This window comes from Siphateles boraxobius, unplaced genomic scaffold, assembly GCF_051911475.1.
Source record: "Siphateles boraxobius isolate OS27281-9 unplaced genomic scaffold, OSU_SipBor_1 32, whole genome shotgun sequence".
NCBI lineage: Eukaryota > Metazoa > Chordata > Actinopteri > Cypriniformes > Leuciscidae > Siphateles > Siphateles boraxobius.
Genome location: NW_027508942.1, coordinates 1,034,290 through 1,059,026, shown reverse-complemented (window position 1 = coordinate 1,059,026; position 24,737 = coordinate 1,034,290). Strand labels below are relative to the sequence as shown.

At 39.5% G+C, this 24,737-nt stretch overlaps 1 protein-coding gene across 4 annotated transcripts in view; it reads left to right on the top strand.

The window, feature by feature from the left end:
• Positions 1-24,737, top strand: part of LOC143700786 (RNA polymerase II elongation factor ELL2) — a 43,379-nt gene that overhangs the window by 3,308 nt on the left and 15,334 nt on the right. For 2 of the 4 annotated variants that reach the window (XM_077194423.1, XM_077194422.1), the window contains exons 2-4: positions 565-612; positions 20,388-20,512; positions 22,843-23,006. In XM_077194423.1, coding sequence (XP_077050538.1) covers positions 565-612; positions 20,388-20,512; positions 22,843-23,006 — 337 coding nt within the window. Of the gene's footprint in view, positions 1-564; positions 613-2,438; positions 2,592-20,387; positions 20,513-22,842; positions 23,007-24,737 lie in introns of those variants that run through there. The other 2 variants (XM_077194421.1, XM_077194420.1) reach the window with 1 other exon arrangement.

The following is a 24,737-nucleotide window of genomic DNA, read 5'->3' as shown; positions in this document are numbered from 1 at the left end:
CCTCACTCGCAGTCTGCATGAATTAATACAGGAGAGAGCTGTGCCTCTGTCGATGAGGGCAAGCAAGTAACGGGAGACTGTAATTACTGGGAAGGGAGGCTAATAGGTAGGCATGATATTTCAATGAAGTTAGTACCTAAACATAGCTTGTGGAAATGCTGGCATTGTTATTGTAAACACTTAATAAAACGAAAACCCGCATGCCGTTCTAAACCTGTATGACTTTCTTTCCTCAGTAGAACACTTTTTTTATATACAATGAAAGTTAATGGGGTCCAATTGTGTTGTTTTGGAACCGTTTGAGTTTCATTATATAGACAAAGAACTTTTCACACAGGTTTGAAAGGACAGAAAATGATGACAGAATTTTCAGCCTTCACTCATGTAAGGCTGGTACAAAAACATTTGCGTTGTTTTTCTTAAAGCATCTTGGAATCTGTTCCAGCCTAGAAATTCAGGTGGAGATGATGCGTTTCCAGGATGTCTTTGTTTCTTTCTAATCCTTTGTATAATAATAGTAGATGCTAACCAACCTCTTCTACCTTTTTTTTCTTCTGTCCCCAGGGGTCCTTACCAAATCAACCGGCAATTTGCTTCAAGGGGAACCAGGGGGTAAGATGAATGTGTTTTTCCTCACCCCTCCTGATGCCTAAAAATTGCAATCCTTTAATTAGACCTGATTGTCGAGTTGTGCAGCAAAAAAACTCACGGCACCCCTCAGCCGGCTGCATACTCTCAATATTTCATGAGCTCCTGAACCATCGCCTGAAATGGAGAGGGAACTGTAGCTCACAGTGATGCCACTCTAAGGGCCTGCCCGACTAGATGGGGAACATTTATATAATTATAGCAGCACGCACGTTCATAAGCGCAATTATGCGCCATAAATTAGGAGAGTGTCATCATTTGGATGCGATTCCTGGGTTTCTATCATTTGCGTGCCAGTGGTTTGGTTTATATGCGAGTATTGTTATTTACAGCTAGTGAAATTGGCAGTGCGTTCACACTGTCCGGCCTAGGTGGATTTTTAGTAGGGGCTGCATTCCAGTGAAACGTCTCTAAAGAAAGATGCCTGTGTCTAACCGGATTAGCACATTCAGCCGTAGCACAGCTCCCCATCAGCCTCTGCTAGCCACAATCAGGCCCGTCGAAAACCTACTCATCTGATCCAGAAGCGGGACAGGAAAAGGACTCAACAAACGGCGGCCTGTGTGACTGGATTGCGGTCGGAAGCCCGGGAGAGGCTACTCAACACCCCCGAGCTGCTCGCCAGGTTACTGGGTCAGACTGGTGACTGGAAAGGCTTTGTCAAAAGCTCTAGGAAGAGGTGGGGGTGTTGGTAAACCCAAGGGAGCCTCTGTGTGTCTCTATGCCTGTTGTCTCAGTGTAGACATGAAAGACCTGCGACAAGGAGGGGGATAACCGTGGCCGTTCTGTCTCCTAAAGCATTGCTCGACCCCCACTAATTCCACAATTATAATATGCAAAATACTGTCACATGTAGTCAAGCAATACCTGATCTAATGAAGTTTCTTCCGCTTTAAAATTGGAGTAGCATAGTTGTGTCAAGTGTGTAAAACTGGAATCTGTTCTAATTGTCGAATTAGATATAGTGATTATATCTTTAGCCCATTACATATTCAAATTGGCTGCACTGAATTTGAGCATTCTTCCCCTCCTCCTCAGATAATGGGCTGCTGGGCATTAATGAGGTATTTGAGCCGTGTGTGTGTGTTGTATGTGTGTCAGGGTGACAAATTAAGCTATTACAGCTGGGGGTAGGGAGTGATGTTAAGTCCACAGTACTGAAACCAAGTTATCAGTCATTCTATTAGCCGTAACCTCGGGATGCTTTCACTTTAGTCAGGCTTGATATAATATCGAGCATCATAGTTTTACAATGGATAGATATCTTTGAACAACACTTGTGAGATAGATGCTACCATTTCTGCTCTTTCTTAGGCTATGTCCACATTAATCCGGATTCGCTTGAAAACGGATCTTTTTCTTTGTTTTGTTCTTCTGTCCACACTGAGATGTTATTTTTGTACTGCGAAACGGCGCTCTTCCTTGATAATTTTGACACAGACATTTTCACATTTTAGTGTGGACTGTGAAAACAGAGGTATTTGAAAACGATGACGCTTGTTTAGTCATGTGATGCATATTGTACCCATAGAAAATTGCTGTCCTGTGGCAAAACTAGGGTTGTACGATATCGACAAAAAAATGCTATCACAATTTTTTAATCAATATTGCGTTTTTTTAATTATTTTTTAAATCACGGTTTTTCTTACACACATACTTATCTTTATTATTTTTTGGAAGCCTGTTTTATTGACAATATTTTCAGGCACCATATCTTTGCATAAATTATGCGTCACGGTGTTGGTTATTTAATCATGCCTTTTAAAATCTTTTCATATGTTGTGCAGTTCGTAAATGCCTGTATTTTACATTTTTGTTCACCCGGTTCGAAAGGTGCCATTGTTTTTCTCTGTAAATGCGCTAGAGGGACGTCTTTAACTGTTGCGCTTGCTTCGTTTGCAGCATGGTCGTGTATGACATGGTGTGTCTATGCAGTGCTCAAGGTAAAAGAAGTTCAACTTTTTGAAAAAAAAAACACATCTCTATCTTGTGTTTTCCAACGCAAAAATGTTGTGTATGAATGCTTTGCCACAACGATAGTTTGACACTTTTTGCAATTTACCTGGCTCTATGATACATCATTTCAAGTCCTTATCCTTCCCGGTTTCAGTGCTTTCTTCCAAACCCATTCTGTTCTCACGGCAGATTTAGGTGTGCTGCATTCATATTGCACACTGAGGGGACTGGTGGAAAAATCATGCTTTCTGGGGTTTATAAATCACGCATGCTCACATCGCGATTTTTTTACGATTTCAATTAGTCACACAGCCCAAGGCAAAACAAGGGCAATTGTGTTTTAGATGCCGGTTGGGTGCGACCCCGGTGCGTCAGTACGTGGTGAGATATTTTGCTAATAAAATTATGATGCTTGAAGAATAGTGTGAGAATTTTGTCTGGTCTCTCGCTATCATCTCTGTGAGATTTTATTATTATATTTTATATATATACTCCGTAAGATGATTTAAAGGGATAGTTCACCCAAAAATGAAAATTCGGTCAATAATTACTCACCCTCATGTCGTTCCAAAGCTGTAAGACTTTCCTTCATCTTCAAGAACACAAATGAAGATCTTTTTGATGAAATCTGAGAGCTTTCTGTCCCTCCATTGACAGCTACGCAACTACCACTTTTACACTTTAAACAGTTCAGAAAGAGATACAAAACTAATACATACTGTATGAATTGAGTGGTTTAGTACAAATTTTCTGAAGAGACACAATCGCTTTATATGATAAATTAAACAAATTAAACTCAATCATACAGTCAAAAATGACTAAAACATCTTTTGAATTTGACAAATAATCAACTTTTTTTGTCCCTAATAATCAACATAATGCAGGGGAAACTGCAGCAGTCCTAAACTGCTCACAGTGTCATATAATTAACAACACAAACTATCAAAGAATGAAACGCACTCTCACTGAGACTGACGACAGTTTCTTTTACACGCATCATTTTATTATATCCATTTATGTTGATCACAGTAAAATCGCTCCGGAACTCTGTCCTGTCTGGCCTGCACTCGAGACTATTTCTAAATTTTTTTTATTGTCGCGTGACTCCCGTCGCTTGACACACTTACATTCTGTCGCCAGCGGTCGCTGTCGCTCATGTTGCCGGAAGTCGATAGCCCTCCATTAAAAATGAATGGGAACATGTCGTTGAGTGTCGCTGGCGGTGTGAACGGGGCTTTAGCCAGGTAATTCTCCTCCACCTACAGGAGGGCTTCCCATGCCAGGGAATTCCCATAAACCTTGTCCTGGCTTGTCTCCAGACCTTTGACGGGACACAGCGTGGAAAAGTCAGGAAGTGCCCTGCTGAGAATTGTCAGCTGCCATTTTCCACTATCTTGACAATGCTTTGATAATGCGTGTTCATGTGGCAGTTAAGAAATAATTTAGCCATCATTGGGGTTTTAACAGATGGGGGAGCTTTAATTTGCTCAATTCTCACCATCTGTGGAGGATGAGGATGATGCAACTGATGAGAAATAACACAGGAAAAGATGTTTCGAGTAGTAAAATTCCTTTCATTTTACTGGGAGTGATCCCCAATCCTGGAGGATTTATAGAATCTGAATGCCTTTGATGGCTTCACTAGGGATGTTCGGGTTCTGTTCGGATTCTCAGAGACTGGGATTTCACATCACACAGCCCCATTTTCTTTTGTTAATTGGATTTTTGCTGCACAAAATTTATTATCCAGAGGCTACATATATGTCTGTCTCAATAAACAGAAACCGTTCCCATGGGGTGAAATGTGAAGGGGTAACGACAGTGTCCTGGTGTTTGACAGGCTATATCAGGACATTTTTGTATGACTTTCTTTTAATGCTTGTATTATACATGCTTTTTTTATGATCTCATATTAATTGAGAGACTAAGACATGGCCATAAGTGAGAGAGCATATTAAATTAGAGAGCATTTTATTATGCAGAATCATGTAAAAGTTGCATTGCACAATTTTCATAATTCTTTTAAGGGCCAGGAACGAATTAGCATGTCTGAAAATGATGAATGTCTGTGATGAAACAGAGAAAGCTTTCAAAAATCTAGTTTAAAACGCATTTGCCAGCAAGTTCTTAGAAATGTGATCTTTGCATTCATGTTGGTATCATACATTTTTGGAAAACTTTTACTGAATACCATTTTCAAAATGCAATGAAACTTTTACATGATTATGCATAATATTATGTTCTCTAAAGTATATCTGTGTATTTGTCTCTCGATTGATAACAGTGCATGCCATGTATAAAAATGTGATGTAGTTAATCTAAAAATATCAAGTGGTGTAACCCTCAAATAAAAAGTAATACGATTTTCTTGAATATTGAACGGAGAGTAGTCAGGGACATCATATTTAATTTGATGCAAATAAAAATGAGGTTTTTTCCAGATGCCGTCCAATTTGACATTTTAAAGCCTGAACCAACCACGTCAAAATATGTATATAAAAAAAACCTTGACACATAGTTATGCTTCTCTATATGAGTCCTTTAGTTGATATGATATTTGTGTTATTCCTGTTTAATTTGCTGTACCACAACGACTTGATGTGGTGGAATTTTAAGAAGACTTTTTTTCCCACAGTCTGCAGACAGTTAGACATTTCTAATTTTATGTTACACAAAGAATTAATATCAACATTTATTTAATTCAGAAATTGAAAACGTGTTCATCATAATGCATTGAAATTTTAATGTATTTTTTGAATAACGAGATCCAGACAAAAAAAAAGTGTGTTAAGTCAGTGTGTTTTGGTCTTGAATAAAAACACCTGTTTATGACTTTGAGCAGATGATGCAACAGCAACAAGAATTTATACCTTCCTTAAAGGTTTTCTGAGTGTGTGTTTGTGAGTGTGTTCTGTGGGGGGTAAAGCATTTCTCTCTGAGATGTTCTCATGGTAAATGTGTGTGAATGTTTAGCTTCCCCCACCCATCTGTCTTCTCGTGATTGTCTCAACCTCTTTTCTCTCGCTGGGATGCACCAGTTCTCCATCTCGCACCTCCGATGAGTGTGTACGTGAGATTGTGACGGAGTCTCGGAGAGTGTGTAATAGTGTAAATACATGTCTGTATATACGTTGTATAGGGATCCTCTGTAGCTCAGCTAATTGGATCTGAGGATGAGGCAGTGCACCTATTTTACTCAAATCTGTCTTGGGATCTGTGCATTTTGTTTGGTCAGTTCTGTTTATGACTGTGGTGAATGAAAGTGTGTCTATTAGTTACCGTGCTTGTCTGAGCCAGGGCCTCTGTGTGTGTGCGAGCCTGGCTTTTTTCCTTCTTGAAAGCTAATTAGAATGACAATAAGAGGAATGAGCGTAGAACGCAGAGTCTCTGGCAGCAGAGGCTGTGTGGGGGGAGCTGTCCCACATGTGAATGAAAGGGCACACGCCGATTCTTTCATCCAGATGTGACGTGCTTGGCGACGTGCACAGGGACCCGAGTGCCCGTCTTGTCTGGGGCCCAGTGTTTTGACTGGCAGAGCTGTTTGCTGCACGGTCTTGACAGGCCACCTTTTACAAAGTCCTTGCAAGAGCAGGGAGTATCTTCTTTTTTTTAGTGTCAGAAGTCTCTTAAATAATACCGTGAGCTTATGGTGTATTCAAGTCAGAAAGATTGTATTTACGAGTTTGACGCACATGAATGTCACCAAGCTCAGGATTTTCTTTAAAGGGATAAGTTCACCCAAAAATGAAAATTCTGTCATTAATTACTCGCCTTCATGTCGTTCCAAACATGTAAGACTTTCGTTCATCTTCGGAAAGCAAATTAAGATCTTTTTGATGAAATCTGTAAGTTTTCAGTCCTTCCTTTGACAGCTACGCAACTACCACTTTGACACTTCAAAAAATTCATAAAGAGATCGTTAAGCATTTTAGTCCAAAATTTTCTGAAGAGACTCGATCGCTTTATATGATGAGCCGATTGAATGAGGCTCATTCTCGTGTGTTATCCAGCACGTTTGAGCTTCCACAAGAACCAATGAGGTTTGTTGCGTGTCAAGCAGGTTCGGTTGAGCTTCTGTTTATGTTTGCTGATCAATGTTTATATGTGAATAAAAGCTTAAATTCAATCTGTTCATCATATAAAGTGATTGTCTCTTCAGAAAATTTTGACTACACCGCTTAATTCATATGGGTTATGATCTCTTTATGAACTTTTTGAAGCACCAAAGTGGTAGTTGCGTAGCTGTCGGATGGAGAGACAGAAAGCTCTCCAATTTCATTAAAAAAAAACTTAATTTGTGTTCCGAAATGATCGAAAGTCTTACAGGTTTGGAACGACCTGCCTTAAATTAAGTACAACTAACTTGGATGTTTAAGTAATTTCAACTTAAATTACATTAAAGTGACTTGAAAGATCTTGTATAACGTTCTTAATCTTCTATTACTTGTTTAAAAATCTTATTTCATGAGTTAAAGCAATGTAAAAACATATATTGTTGTAACTTATTGATCCTATTATTACAATCAGAAAAAATCATAACTGGACTTGCTTTTGGACAGGTGCAAGTTGATCGAGAGATAGGCTCAATGACCTGTGCTATTTGTCATAAATATGCAAATAATGGTAAAAATGTGGCAAATGGGTAAATTTGCCAAAACAATTAGTGCTCAATGTTTATTTATCTTTTAGCATACCAAGAACCTCAAGTTCAGCATATTTTGTTTCAAAAATATCTTCCTCTGAAGATAAATGTGATTAATGTGGAAATGTGGAAATGTGGTGTGTATTCGAAACTCTTCCAAAAATGTTGTTCTGTACATCTCACAGCTTTTAAATGGCTTAGCAAAGCCAAGAATTGCAAGGGGAAGATCACAGACACTTCAGGCCTTTCATGCACGGACACACACAGGGCACGTTCACAGTTCTGACGTGTCTGGACCGACTTCTGAAAGAGTGCGGCTCTGAGTACATCACCCATTAACGGGCCTCACCTCTTAAACGTACCGTCGTTCTTTGATTCCATAACCCACTCATTATTTGACGCTTAAAACCTCATATTATTGTCTCCTTGAGTTTTAAATATTCTCTTTTCTTTAAGCATGCCTGTGTCCTGTTGATGTGGATGGGATGTGTCAGTTTTCAGTCACATGAGTGGATCTTTTGATTCTGTGCCTGCAGCAGGGGGCTTTGGCTCGGCCCAGCAGGATGCATTGCTTCTAATAGTTTATAGTAGTTTTTCATCACATGGGATGTTTAAATCTTATTTGAAGAGCATTCATGGCCACGTCTAGCCGTCACGTGAATGCAGCGTGAAACGGAAACCTCTTTCAGGTTTGTTTTTGTTCGTGTAGCTTGTCTGTCATGGCCATACGGCAATCTAGAGTGTGACTGCTCGGGAAATGAGCAATGGTCTTGTAAATAAACATTGGCTTAAAAGTATTCTGCATTTCAGGAACAAGTTGTTTTGACCAGTTTCTGTCCTAAGGCTTTGAATGAAGACCTTTAAATGACAAGCTTGAGGTACAATAAAAAGGATATTATATTGTGACTTAATATCAAAAACATTTTCTCGCTCTCACTATTGCAACTTTTTTCCCCTTGTAATTGCACCTTAAATATCACAATATCTTAACAATGACACCTCAATATCCCATGATTGAAACTTTTTTCCCTGTGATTGTGGCTTTAAATCTCCATATTTTGATCTCAAATTTCACAAATACAACACTTTAATCACAATTGCAACTTCTTTCACTATTGTGACATTTAGTTCTTGCACACACACACACACACACACACACACACACACACACACACACACACACACACACACACACACACACACACACACACACACACACACACACACACACACACACACACACACACACACAATTATTATTTAATGGACCTGATCAAACAAGAATTATTAAAATATGTAGCAAATGTCTTGCTCATCAGTTAATGTTAGTTTACACATTAGCTAATGTTAACTAATGAGACCTTAAACCATTTTAAACTTTCTCACAAGTACCTTTTTATTTTTTACCCTGCAGAAAAATGCTTCCGAGAACCTATTTGAGAACATTATTTGAAGAAGTGACTTGCAATTGTGTGTACGCTTTAATATTCAGTCTGTACAGGCCTTTTTATACTCTCCTTAATTGCTCTTTGAACGTTTCTGATCTCCCCGAATTTCCCACCAATCCTGTGTATAAAAATACAAATACTTCACATGCTGAGCGAAGACTGCCTTGAGCCTTTCAAAGCTGACGTTGTGTATGAATTTTCAAAATGTGCAACATTAACCAATCAAAACGTAGAGAACTGTTCCACTATTGTAATCTCAGAGGCCAGGGCGGCTGTGGACGCCCCCATAGACCTGCCTCTACTTAATTTGCGCAGACTCGTCACTATAGTAACTGATAGGCGAGTGGAGGATGGCTTCTGGCTGCTTTGTGAATGGGGTGCATATGAAAGCAGCATGCGGGGTGCTCTCCTCCCCCATTACCAACACGCACACGCGCACACACACACACACACATACACACACGGATGGTTATGGAGTCAGGTCGCCCAGTGCTTACTGAGCTTGACAGATTAGCCCTCAGGTGCTAGAGAGGAGAGAGAGACAGATTTTGCTTGGCATCCGAGGCAGTTCCTCAGGGAATGAGGCAGCCACCAAAACCCCCCTCCACCACCCCTCTTTCAGCTCCACAACTTCTCATCGCCAACCCCCTCTATCCTTAAACCAACCCCCATGCATCAACAGACATCCACATCCACCCCTCCTCTGGTTCATCCCTATTTAAATGTAACGGACTTCAGTATAGACAAGCTCATGCACTGCACTCACAATATGTGACTCATGGCAAATTAGTTGATCATGTCATAAATGGTGTAGTTGGGAACCCATGGTTTTTTTGAGAAACATGACAGGGTTTGCCAAAAGGTAGAATGCATTATCTTTTTTCCTTCATAAGTGCCACTTGTTGGAACTTTTGTCATTTCATCTCTGGAGCCAAGACTGAAACTCTTCAATCTTTCATGTTTTAAATCTCTTAACACATTTAAGACAATATGATAGATTCCACTGGTTTGAAATCTGGCCGACCGATTGTCAAGTGTACATACTGAGAGAGCGGCAAGGAGGAACAGAAGTGAAAGAGGAGGGCAAGAAAACCAGAGTTGCTATGTTGCACCATGCACTGTCTCATTCATATTACACAACCCGAGTTTGGGCTTGACAAGATTGTTTTTAAATACTTTTATTGAGCAATAATGCTTTAAATTGATCAAAGGTGGCAGTAAATACATTTATAATGTAACAAAAGATTTCTATTGCATTTGGCCGTGACTGGAGGCTAGTGATTATAGTTTATAGAGTTATAAATATGGATATTTTTCTTACAAAAACACTTCAGAAGACCTTTTATTGACCCCCTGGAGACGTAGCCTATGGATTACTTTTATGATGGATGGATGCACTTTTTTGGGCTTTAAAATCAAAGTTTCCATTCACTCCCATTATAAAGTGTGGAAGAGCCAGGATATTTTTTAATATAACTCTGATTGTTTTTGGCTAAAAGAAGAAAGTCATATACTGTACACCTAGGATGGCTTGATGGGGGAGTAAATGATGGGATAATCTTGATTTTTGGGTGAACTATCCCTTTAAATACTTCCCCCTAATGTATCTTGCATTGGATAAAAAGAACAGTACCTTCAGACTGTATCAACATTAAAGGGATACTTCAGCTCTGGGAACATGAATGTGTATTTAATAGTGATCATTTATATAGTAGAAATGTGAAATTATTTTTTAAATTGAAGCATTCTAGACTGAGAAAAGGCAGAAAATGTATTTTTTACTCATGTGGCTGAAAGACAACAACTCCCAGAATGCACTTGCTTTGCTGCCCTTACGAGGCCAGGCCACTCCCAAACCACGCCTACCGGTTACAGGCGGCAGTATCCGAAAAATTTCTCCACACATTCTCTAGGCTAATACATACTCTAGTAACAGTAAAGGTTTAAAGGTTTATAAAAAGAACCACAACCGATGGGAGTTATAACTTTTATATTAACTTAAAATTAATATTAACACTTTTACACTCAAAGCTCTTCCAGAGCTTCGGCTGTTTCCTTATATTCATTCACAGTATTGTCAGTCAGGAGCTGGATATTTCCGTCTGATGTCCTGGACAACACAGGTGGGCAAAACGAGACGATAGTCTTTACCAAGTCGCTCGCCTTGCTGGAACCATTCCATAAAGTGACGATAGGCTGTTAGGCGATATTGTCTACAAAACAGTAAGCACAACGTTAGCAATGCGAACTATTTGCACACAGTATACTATCATAGATGTAAATATAACAACAATAGCTCAGCTGACTAACGTTACGAGGGAAGAACATTGTGATAATGCCGGGTGTCCAAACTCTGTACATTACGTCTTGGTAAAAAAAAGAAAAACAAACCAAATAACGTTACTCACTTTACACTAAGCCGTCCGTTTGTCCCTGCGGGCTTTGGCTGGCGTTTCCAATTTATCTCGTCCAGAAGAAAATGGGATCGTTGAAATTCGCGACAGCAATAGGACTCTCTATCTGTTTCCATAGGCGCACAGCGTGAGCACTGACAGCTCCAGTCCGCCCCAGCTGGAGTCTGGCCGGGCTCGAGTCAGGTCTTGCTCCCCTGCTGCAGCAGCTGCTCCGGCCGCATCTTGTTCCTCCATCTCCCGCAACTGTTCATCGCTGTATTGCGGCTCGTACAGGTAGCCGCGAGCATCAGATTCGCGCAACTGATCTTCGAAATCCCCTTCTGTCATTTCAACTTCTAAACTAACGTTACCTTCCGCTATCGTGATTAGCCCACTATACAAACTTTATACACAGAGCAAGAGCCTGTTAGCTTAGCTTCTACAGAAAGATGGCTGACAATATCTTACTTTCTGTGAGTGAGATCCCGCCCCATATGGGCGTAGTGAAAACATGCGGAACTAGCTACTAGTACTGGCTGTAGTTTTAAGCCTCTGGCCCAAAAATCCTCCGATGACGCAAAATGACGATTTTTGCGTCATCGGAGGATTTTTTCCAGACTAAAAATACATAAATCTCTCATATCAGGGGGAAATGAGGGGGGGGAAGCAAGGTAATTCGAAAATACTACTGGTTTTCTACTAATACAAATCTTAATGCTAAATCCTGAAGTAACCCTTTAGCATCAGTCTCATAGTGTACACTTAAATCAGATGTTGTGACGGTCATTTGCTCAGTTCATAATTCACGGTTCCCATAATTCCTCCATCTCTTCCCTTATGTAGTGGATTATCATTAGCATTGTAATCTCTCTCTCTCTCTCTCTCTCTCTCTCTCTCTCTCTCTCTCTCTCTCTCTCTCTCTCACATCCCTCTCCCCTACCCCTCTTTTTGTTTTTCTTTTTTCGGATGAGTGGCTCTGTCCGTTTCAGATCAGGGGGTCATGTAGTCCCGTTTGTCGGTCCTGGGCACGGATGTCCCAAACCCCACCCTTCCTCCACGCCACACGTTCCTGCTGCTTATGAATAATATAAGCCAAACTTCGTGCCATCGCATGCGGCGGGAACAAAAGACGAGCGCCTTGCAGGAGCCGTAGACTTGCGCGCTGCGTGAAGAGAACAATGGTGACGATCGCGTTGAAGACTGACTGTAGGGTAGACGGAACCAGCAGAACTAATTTAACCAGGCCAGAGACAACTGAACTCTAAAGTAGAAAGTGCTCATTACGTGACTGGTCAAAGTCAAAGAATCATAGCTGGCACTATAATTGCAGAAGCAGAGATAAAAGCTGCATGATTTTGCACTGCTGGAAACTTCCCTTCTGTTCTGAAACGTAGAGATTAGAGATGGTTAAAGACACCATGAAATCAAAATAGACATTTCTTGTTTTTTTATTGCATACTGCAGTATATATTATATATTTTTTGAATTCATATGCCCTTAATCAAAATAACATCCTCTCCCTCTTGCAGCAACATCTCTGACGACGTGTTTATTGGCGTGATGGTGGGACAACCTATCACTCACATGACAAACCACAACCAATCAATTCCCAATGCACAAAATCAAGTTTTTCTCTTGTCCGAGAAGCAGTTTAACTCTAATATGTCACAATAGGGAAGAAAAGACTATCGCGACTTCTATTTCATGCTGATTTTAATCAATAAGTCAACTGGCAGCTGTATTGTTTACTAGGTGGCTGTCAGTTTCAAGCCCTGACCTGAAATGATGATGCCAAGTGAGAGGACGAGATGTTCTATTTCGTCTCTTACATACACTGACCCAATACGGCTTAAGAAAGAGAAAAGAAAACAGCACCTGAAACAACACACCAGCTTCTCTTCTTTCCAAACAGATGTGCGCTTCGTAGGAACAAAACACAAGCATTTAAAGTCATAAAATCTCATGAGCGGAGAAAGTTTCGAGTACTTTAAATCTGGGGGGCAGTGCATCTCACCACCTCATAAAAACATTATGATGTTCTTAGAGAGAGGCAGAGTTGTTTTTTTCCATGGTTGCTACAAAGCACAGCCTTTGTCTCGTCCTCATTGGCCTTGGCCTTTGCTAAGTCGTTCTGTTCCAGCCCAGTTCACACCTTACAGCCGACTGAAAGTATTTGACATCTCCAAACACACATGGCACCGTGTGGCAGATGTGGCTGAAGATGGGCCGCAGACGAGGGCTTTCTGTTGTGCTCTGCTCCCTTGTGGCTGTTATGACGTGGATGAAGCCCACCTAATGTGTATGTGTTAATGCTGTTGACAGTGGAAAATGTTTAACTTACAGTACTGTTGTTTGGCATAGTGACTTTGGTGAATTGGTTACTAACTGTAAGAATATAATTCACAAAAAAATGCGTACTTGCGTGTACAAAAAAGTTCTGGCTGATATTAGAGATTTTATGGTCTCTGTAGATTTTTGGTTATACACTACCAAAACTTTGGGGTCAGTATGATAAAAAAAAAAAATTAACACTTTTCTTCAACAAGGATGCATTAAATTGATCAAAATTACAGTGAACACTTTTATAAGGTTACAAAAGATTTCTATTCAAATAAATGCTGTTCTTTCTGTTCATCAAACAAAAAATGTATCACCGTTTCCACGAAAATATTAAGCAGCATAACAGTTTTCAACATTAATAATAATAAGAAATGTTTCTTATGCAGCAAATCAGCATATTAGAATGATTTCTGAAGGATAATCTGACACTGGAATAAATTACATTTTTAAATAGAATAGAAAATGTTATTTTAAATTGTAATAATATTTAACAATGTAACTCGTTTCACTCTTTTATTAGGGATGGTTCTAATTGTAATCCTAAATTTAAGTGATTCTATTTAATTTGTTAAATTAAATAGATTTGTGCACTATAACATTTTCAAAGAGAAAACAAGGTGAATAACACAAAGGGCTTAAATAACAATCATCACAAATGCACAAGGCTTGTTGAGAGAGATAACGTTTCAGTAGCAACCCTTGAAGCAGTCTGTATTTGCATTGTAACCTTTCTGATGTACTACACACTGTACTGATCTAAAAGCTGATAAAATCTCACCTGCAGAGATAGGCGTTGGCTCTCACTGGAGGAATAAACACAAAGAGGAGCGAAAGGCAAATGCATTAACAATCAACTTGAAACAGATAATGAACTTTGCTCAAAGCCTTTGGATTTCTCTGACACTTTTGAATCTTGGATTAAGATGTGGATACCAACAAGTTATATGGAAGCCCTACTTTTATTAGTATCTCTTGCTTTATAGCCTTTAAATCTCTCTTTAAAGGCTCGTTCACACCAAGGAACTATAACTATAAAGTGTTTTTTAATATAATTGTATGAGAATATATAACACAAATATAACGATAAGGACACAGAAGAATGAAGAGAAATATTGACAGCCAATTTAAAGAGCTCAAGCATTTAAAGGTAGAATAGGCAATTTCGGAGAGGCTAGCAATAGCAAGCTAGATTTTAAAGCGTTAAATCCCACCCTCTCTTCAGAGCATCTCCTAAGCCATGCCTCCTTCAATAAACACAAGATGCGTACAGCAGAATGTGCAAAGCAGTACGAGACTCATGTCTCAAAGCACATAACATTCCAATAATAATGAACGTAAACAACTTACTGAGCTCTTACTTGTACCACCTGACTGCTGCAGATTCATTTCAGCGTTAATGGTGTTGACATAGAAAGTATAAATCCAGGTCTGAGGACATGAATGGCTCTGGGTAGAATGTCACTGGTTGCTGTTTGTGTAATTACGGTTACGACATGGCGTGAACACAGAATTAACTCGTTGTTTTGGTTCAGGAGGAGCTGTAAAAGGCGGCTGTTGTTTGTTTGTGACACCCTGTGAATGTCTGTCTTCTCTGCATAGACTCATGGAACGCGCTGATGACTTGTAATGTCTGCTCGAGCAGGTGCATGGAGGTATGGAAACAATATTTTGACTACACTGGTCTCACGGTTCGGTTCGATTACGATTATCAAGTCATCGATTCAGTTCGATTCGATTATCTCGATGCATCACGATGCACTGACGATGCAGGATGCACTGCATCCTTATTTTTCAATTTTGCTTCACATGTATACAATTTTGTCAATAAATACAAGCAGTCAGATATATGAACTGAACCTTTAATTTTACCTCAAAAAACAGGCTTCTTGAATGCATCAAACATCAAATAAAACTCAAGTCTGGGCACAGAAGACAACAGCAGCATTAGATTAGACCACACAAAAGTAAGTACTAAAAGTGCATAATGCAGGGAGTGTACTTAAATACTTAGTGCAGTGTAATTTATTGTAAATCATAAATATATTTAAATATTGACAAATGTATAAACATGAAATTAAATTACAAACCAAAATAAACAAGAGGCCAAACCTACTTGAATATAGTAGTTCACACCGCCGCCGACTTGAGCTTCCAAAGCTACCAGAAGTCATTCATTTTCAATGGAAGCTGGCTTCTCTCAGCTGCAAGGAGCGTCAAATCCATCGGCGTCGCGTTTTGGGCGTTTTGAGCGTCTTGAGCGTCAATCAGAAAGTTGAAAGTAGCTCAACTTTATGGCAATGAGCAATGACGCGGTTCAGCGGCAAGCAGCGGCAAAAGCCAGCAACCAATCGAAATATAGACGTCCTCCGCGCTGGCTGATTCTGGAGAAACACACGATGTAAACTTTCGTTCCTACCAAAACATTAGTTCCGATAAAATGGAGGAGAAGCTAATAATCGCCGTTGCTGGGTTTCCTGTCATTTATGATATGACGTTGTTTGCTTATAGGGACCAGTTATAAAAGAACGAGGCATGGGATAAAATAGCTGGGATAGTTTACATTTTTGTTCATAAAGTTGAACTTATTTTAACTTGAATGACGCGTTTTTCAAAACTCTGTGACATGCGCGGAACGTGGCAAAAGACACAGAGCTTCAGCACACAGTCTAGCGCGTGTTTACCAAAAACGCCAATCTCATGTGACATTTCATGTTGTGACACTTCTCTTCTCCCTGAGCGACTAAAGCGTCAACAAGCTTCCCCATACTTTTTGACAAGCGTCCTTGACAGGGTATCCAGAGCTTCTTTGCCGCTCAAGTCGGCGGCGGTGTGAACGTACGGTAAGCACGCGGTGCTGACGTCAGAAATGCGTCAGTACATTATAACCGGTTATGGGCTATTACTGAACCGATACCGAATCGTCCTCGTCTGCATCGCGGTGCACCGCCAAAACGATTAATTTTGACACCCCTAAAACATGTAGGACAGTGTATCATTAAATTCGGACCGAATGCAATGATTGGACAAACATTTTTTTTTAATCCTGAGACTTCCACAGGAGATATATGTACATGTTTTAATATTTAGACTACTTCTATTATTGTGAAGAGAGTTTCAACCAGTATAACAAAGCGTTTATAAAAAAAAAAACCCAGCCATTAAAGCAGCAGACAACAAAACTGCAGTGCGTGCTTAGAATATACAAAACGATATTATCCACTGGTGTGGACGCTAACATAGTTATTGGTGTGAAGGGGCCTTTACTCAGATCTAAGTGGCTTGGTGTGATCCTACAGTCCATAAAAAAAAAACATTCTCCTTGGAGACAGAAGCTGGGAACGAAGGTGGTAAATGACATATGGTTATGAAGATCGAGGAGAAAAGAGGCTTGTCCCCAGAATGGACTGACCTGCATGACATTGATTAGAATCAGAATATGATGTGTGCATGGTGGTTGGGCCAGGGGTTGACAAGTGAATGTACCACGTGGAGGGGATGTGGACCAAGGGTTGGGGGAACGCTTGTTTCCCGGAGGGTAAGGGATGGGGGATGTGATGCTTTGGGAAAAGGGGGCTTTAAGGGGGGTAAAGACTGTAAATCCATGGCTGTGCTGATGCCTCAGAGGTGACTAGCTTTTGTTCGTCTGTGTGGCCATTTGAAACGCAAATGATTATTCATTCCTGTGCACCATTGATCTACTTCTGGGACCTCCTTGTAATGACTTGTTGAATTTGGGCGAAGATGTTTACCACTTTTGGCAGTGTCTTCCAGTAGGACTATAGCTGTTGGCTGACCGTGATGCTTTTTTTTTTTGGTTTGTTTCAAGAAAATATCCAATAGGCTGATCATGCCCTACTGCCTTGTTTTTTTTTTTAAGCTGAGGACATAACTGGGTCATTCCCCCGACTCAAGCCCCATGAGTGTCCATCGTTGTAGCAGGCTACTGTTTGCTAGCATGTTGTGACTGCTTGTGAGTGCTTGTTTTGTCGCACGGAAAACTAACAGATAATGATGGGGGCAGGGTTCGTTCTGTGGGGGTAGTGGAGCTGAATGTGTGTTTGTGAGACTGGAAGCTTTTTATTGGCTCCATGTGGCCGACAGTGCTTATGGTTGTACTGCGTGACCGGGCATTTGTGACAGCCAAAACCCATTTCTGCGGTGACCGTACATGTTGTTTTTAGATCTGTAGGATGGTAAATTGCTTGCTAGAGTATTTATGCACTTTAATAAACAGCTGAAATGAGTCCAGCATTTTTCTAAAAATAAAGAGGTCAGTGTTTGTATTTTCTAGAACGTTTATGAAGCATGCAGTTGTAAGAAAGTTGGAACAATGAACCTATGGGATTATAAACAGTGCTTTTTATTGAAAGAGGCACAAATATATGATGATCCCTTTGTAAAAGACATAGTTCTTACAATTATATAGGCAACTGTACATTTCATTCATTAAGGCCCATATTATAATTGTTATATTTTGCTTCTGTATAGTCATTGTATGCGGATGAAGAGTTTGGCTGCATCTGAAATCACATACTCCCTTGAGTAGGTACTTCTTTTGAATAAGTAATTACTTCACGAGTATGTTCTATATATATGAATGTGTATAGCATGAATGTACTACTTTCACTATGCTGTCATTATCATGTGACCCACCAGCGTCAGTTACGCTGACATTCACAAATCCTCTCCTGTAGCCTCATGGGATAGTAAAGTGTCCATCGATGCACACTTCAGAATCTCGCCGGAAGTAGTAGGTCATCCATGTACTTTTTGCCTACTCTTTGATGAGTACTGTGAATTCAGACATTTTTACATTGTCACATACTGTTTTTCGCCTTCTATAAATTAGGGAAGTTTGTGAAGTTTTGTTTTGTTTTTGGCCCATTTCTGGCTGTAGAAGTAGAAGCTGTAGATTTTGATTTTGTGAGTTTTGATCACTGGTGGGAAAATTGTTCATTCTCTGTAGACAAAGGTTGCACTATGCTTTTTGAGAGCTTTCATGCCCTAGGACATTGATGCATTCTTTAAACAAGTCTTTAACCAAACGTGCTCGCACAGCATAACCCTGCATATTTGAAAATGCCCTGTGGCTCCATTTGACTGGGGATTTAAAGGTGCCTTGTTGTTCCCTGGCATTTCATATATGGAAAATCACACACCTGAAAACTGTTTTAAATGATTTAGGTGACTTTTTGTGTCCATAGTCATTTGCCCACCTCACTTTTGGACACCTTCGAGCACAAATGATGGACTGCTGCCTCCCGAACAAAAATAAAGTATTTAAATTATGCGGACACAAGCCATCCATTTCCATAAAATCTAGGACGCTGCCTCAACTAAAACATCCATCATTATCTGCTGGAGGCTGTTTGAAAGGAAAAAAATGTTTTTAATGACACCGCAATACCTGTTACTTAATGAGTTTGTATTTTGAATTGCCTTTCTGTATTAGTGAAAGTAGGTTTCTAGGCCTCCCTGAAGAATAAGGCTCGTCTTTTAATATCAGAAATAGCCTGCCTAAAGTCTTAAGAAGCCGCCGGATGAAGGCGAGCTGAGTGCCGCGAGGTCGATTGTACGAACCGCTTTTGCTGAGACTCAGTGTGGCGCTCACAGCGCTCCCTCACCATGTGTTTGGCAGTCTTGAAGCACTGCTTCTTTGTGCATGTAGGCTTGGCCAGAATCTTATTGATTTCTTTTCACAGGATTTTAAACAGGTAGTGAGGTCATGCTGCCGATGTTACTTGTTCAGGGCTGCATTTGTTTTGGTCGCCCTCAGATGACTGTGAGTATTATGTAACTGACTCAGTTACTGAGCCTTGACCCTTGCGTTGCCTCCGAACACAAACTCAGAGCTGCAGTCGATCTGGCATGAATAAGTCAGAACCTATCAAAGCACAGTTTTGCTGAAAAGTTGTATAGCACTGAAGTGGTTGTAGCTTACTGTTGACAACTAGGAAAGAAAATACCCTTTTCCAATTATAACAAATAATGCTGCATAGATAAATAGACAATTGTTTAAGTAGGTTGCCTGTCTTGAAGTTTATTTTTTGCTCTTTTTGCGTTCGCCGTTTATGGCATTCTATTAAAGCTGAGCAAATTGTGCATACTATGTTGAAAAAGATAAAGGTTTCTTTGGCTCATTTGCTTATTCATGCCTTAAAAAAAAACATGTTCATTACAAAACAAGAACATATGGAAAACTGTCTTGAATTAAAGGTGCTCTATGTAATTCTTTTGACCGTACTAAAGCATAAAACTACCATATGTTTGCAGAGATGTAGGAAACATGCTAATTTTCTGTAGAAGATTTTACTACAACCATGTTTAGCGACTGTGTGTTGTGCAGTAGGACGCTTGTTACAAACCCACGTTAAGCTCATATAATTAGCAAATATGAGTCTTTTTTTTGTTTGTTTGTTCAGAAATAGGCAAGGACAAATCATCCTGCCATGAAATAGGTTTTGGTACAGCAAGTGCCTTGTCTATGAAAGTACTGTAATGACTTAATTGCTCAATGAGGACATGCAACGCATTATGTAAAAGCTGAATACTGTGTTTTGGTGAGTTGTATTATTGAATGAAAGATGTTTTTTCCAAAAAGCTTTGTTTTTATTAAGTGCATTGAGCTGAAGCTTTTCTCGATAAACAAAAGCCAGTGTGTTTGGAAAGGCAAGGAATTCCTTTTTTTTATATGCATGTATGTATGTATGTACTATATAATGAAAGTTAAATCTTCTTGTCATCATCTGTTTTGGGAGGGTAGCCTATTTCCATTGCTTCAAATAGGCATTCTGAAGCATCAGGGTATGAAAGAATATCTCACATAATTACACTGTTTGTGTGTACGTATATATAGTGGCCATGATTTAGGTATACCTTTTAATAAATGTATATTTAGAATTGAATTAAACGTGACTGACACAGGTCTGAAATGTCTTTGTTTTTCTTTTCATCTAACAGTATATCAAGATTCCTGCTTCCTCGGATTCTCCTGATGCTTTCCGTGTCTTCTCCTTCTATCTGTCCAGTGACAGTAAAGACAAACCTCAGGCCAGCTTTGACTGTATTCACCAGTATGTTTCTGGGTAAGACACTGATGTAAAACTTAACCAAATAAGGGAAAACATATTCACAAACAAAAGTTCAAACGTATAATATAATATAATTAAAGGGGTCATGACCTGCGAAATCAAATTTGCCTTGATCTTTTGACATATAAGAAGTCTTCGTACCAGTAAAACATTCTGCAAGTTTTATAGCTTAAAACATCCTGCTTATTATAAACAAAGCATTTCTTTTATAAAGCTCCAAAACCAGCTCGTTTTGATATTGCGGATCTGTGAATAATTATACATCGTACATTATACATACTGACATTCTGTCGCTTGGCGGCTGACACTTGCTACACCACGTCAAAAGCATATAGTGCCCATTATAATCAATGACACTGTCTACACTGATACAGTATACAGAAGTGCGTTCAGTTTCAGATGTACTCCATATACTTGAGTCTGTTGGCAGGACAAATGAAAGAGTGAAAAATGTTCTCTTTAACACATCCTGTTTAAACGGCTCATTTGCGTCGCTGTACAGACTTCAGAAGAATCCCAGCGTCTCAAAAAAGTGGAGGATTATATGTTTGTTCGGAGCATTTTGTTTGTAAACGAGACACCGTGTAATGGAGAATTCACAAAGAATCTTTTGTTGAAAGATGAAGCAGTCAGCTGTATTGAATCTGACAGCAGCTGCATCACACACTGCAAGTAAATGATTTCATAATGCTTTCTCTGTAAATTCTGGTTTTATATGGATAATGTTTTCAAAACACTTACTCGTGTGCAATAGTGAGTGGGGGTTGAAGGTGTTTCCTATGCGATGACGAATCAGAACAATGATTGAGCCTTAAAGGAGTCTGATCATTTCAGACAGAGGGTTAGAATGAAGGTTGAAAATAATAATTTTTCCATATAAGTTTTTTTTTTTGTGTGTGTGTGTGGGAAAAACTTTATTAACATAAGTGAACCTAAAGGAAGACATTAAAAGAAGAAAAAAGTCCATGTCATGACCCCTGTAGAACATTATAAAAATAACATGCTGTTATTTTCTCAGTGGAGCACATAGAGTGACAGTTCATACTGACCGGGAACTGTCAAGCTCCAAAACGAGAAGGGGGAAAAGCACCATAAATAATAAATATATTATTTAATAAATAATTCATGCAATACAAATACAATAGGACTAATGGGGAAAGAATGAAATTTGAGTCGTTATTCACTGATATTCACAAAACTCTTAACACTTTTTAATTACTTAATGCAATAATAAAAGTAGTAATATATGCTCCTATTACTGCCATTAGTTATTGTGTGTCTTGAATAAATCTCAGCATTGAGTGTTGGTGGTTGTTTGTTAGGATCATCAACATTTACTTGGACCTTTGAACCCAAGTTCCATTACAGTATTTGGCGTCACGGTCGGTTGTGAAGTTGCTGCCTCTTGATCGGGGTGGCACTGATCTGTTCGCTCTCCGCTCAAAGGAGACTTGTAGTCTCACAATACTCCACTTGTCTCGCTGAAGAATAGCATTTCATAGGTTTGTGGGAAAGAGGATGCAAAGCAATTCCACAAAAACCGGTTAAGACCATTAGTCATAAATTAGTCACTGACTTTCCGGCTGCTTTGTGGACAAAGGGAGCAGCTGTAAAACTTACAAATGCGGAGAGAGGAATTAAACATGTCAGTCTTTTCATAGCAGGTTGATGCTCGGAGCTTTTAAGGAAATTTCTGTTAAATTTTCACACTGATTTTGATTCAGCCTTTTATTCACTGTTAACGTTATTACACAAACAAACCTTCCAAATCAGAAGTTAAATCGCAAGCTATTTGCAAGTATTTTTTTAATTATTATTTATAAAAATATATGTACTTAAAAAAAGCGAAATGTTTTTTTTCTTGCAGATTTTCAGTCGCTCCGCTATAAATATACCTTTTTAAAATACCTATTTTTCAATATAAATGCTGTTTTTTTAACTCTATGTATTAAAGAATACTAAAAAGTGTGTTTGTGTATATATATATGTGTATATACTCAAATATTTTAATATATATCATTTATAAAACAATGTTTATGTATTCAGAATTAAGAATTTTACTATAACTGATAGGTTTAATATAAATAAATAAATACATTTAATATTTGTGTAATTTTTTCCTCAAACAAGCTCTATAGCCAAGTCTCCATGACAGACATAAATTTATAAGCACTCTTAAAAAAAGAGGACATATAGTACGAAACATCACTTAATTGTTTGTAATTTCAATCACTTTGATAATTCAAAGACCGTAATTAAATGGAATTTCAACAAATGTATATTTTCCAGCCTGATAATTGAACTCACTGTGTATTTCCTTTTAGAGATGGCAGGGATCGTCTGGAAGGTCAGGGCAGTATTCAGGACAAAATCACGGTGTGTGCCACCGACGATTCCTACCAGATGACCCGCGAGCGCATGTCTCAAGTGGAAAAAGACATCTGGAGTCGCTCAGCCATTGAGATCAAACCTGGATCCACACGTCCAGGTAAGAATCCAGCTCTCACACACACACACACACACACACACACACACACACACACACACACACACACACACACACACACACACACACACACACACACACACACACACACACACACACACACACACACACACACACACACACACACAAAGGACCACTCCATATTCAAACATAATCATCTCTCATATAAATCATATCTAATAACACATTTATTTCATCCAAAAGCAAGTAATCCTACCCTAGTAGCATCATTATGTTCATATGGTTGATAAACCAGAGCGTTTTTAATCAGGGGATGGTTGTGTATCAGTCGAGGCGTGTAAGATGTGTTTCCCTCCCCCAATACCTCCTTCTCAAGCATTTATCTGCAGATGACACAGGCATGAAGCCACATATCTGTTCCATTAATCTGATTGAGACTGCCAGAAGTATGCACTAACAAGTCTCAAGCTGGGTGGATGAAGTTTAGCCCAGGCTTTTAATTACCATGGCTGGGGATCAATTAGGTTTTCATCTGCAGAAATACTGAATTATACATGGGGTCTCTCTCTGAAGTCTGCAATTCCCCAAGCGACGACTAGAGAGGACACGCGTCGTTCTGGCCTCTCGTATCTAAAAAAGCTGGATGTGTGATGGAGTGGTTGGAGAAAATAAAGTATGTTTGATTCAAGGGAATTAACAGCACTGAATCGCGTTCACTGTGGAATGCAAATAGTGCCCTTCCAGACAAAGCCCTGCAGAATCATGTGTCTCAATTTCCTTTGTAATGTAAACGCATTTGGGCTGCACTGCTTGCTGAGGATATAATTTAGGGACGGGCATTATAGGAAGACCAAAGTGGGGTGATTTGATGTTGCACCATTCAGATTTCATATAATAGGTGTGTTTGGTTCACATTCATATTGGGACTGAGTTTATAGTATTTGCTTTGGCTTTTTATTCCACCACAGACAAAAAGCAATACTGTCGCCATGCATATTTTTATCCAGCTCCAAATGCATATGGCGGTAGAAATGGAGCCATGTCCTTGCACAATTAAGTGCGTGGCAGATACATTTGTATGGCTGAAACTAAAATAAAACGGCCTCCGACTTTTTTTTCCCATCTCTGTAGTCGAGCGCAGAAACCTCTTGCGGCGACACACTGTATTTCTGTGGTAAAGTAATGGTACACTTACTGTATCTTCTTCTAAATACTGGTTTGCCATCATAGTTCTCATAGTTGGCCGATGCTTTCAAATGTATGGCAGGTATTTCAGTGGATGTTTAATTATAAAGAGCAGAGGCATTAAGGTCGCTCTAATTTTGGATGCTGGTGTGAGGTGTGCAGAAGAACATCATCAAACATTTAGTATTTCCTTACTGTTTGATGATGTTAGTTCTCATTCATTAAGCGATCAGGACGAGTACAGTTGCCGTTAGTGGTAAACCGCTATGGATTTTTTTGAAGGCCAATGCCAATATCTTAAAGAGCAGGGTTTCAAATGGTTCTCAGCGCTGTCAAAATAAAAGTCTTTATCGACCAAACAGAAAAACTTGTCAGACAAAGCCAAATATCAGCCGATAATATCGGCCGATATATCGGCCCACCAGAGCCGGCCCTCCCTATACACGAACTAAGCGGCTGCTTAGGGCCCCGCCGCCATTAGGGGGCCCCCAAACTATGGTGCGACCATAGACCCTGAACGTGATCTGTAACTCGATGTACATTCGCATCACATGTTAACGCAGCGGT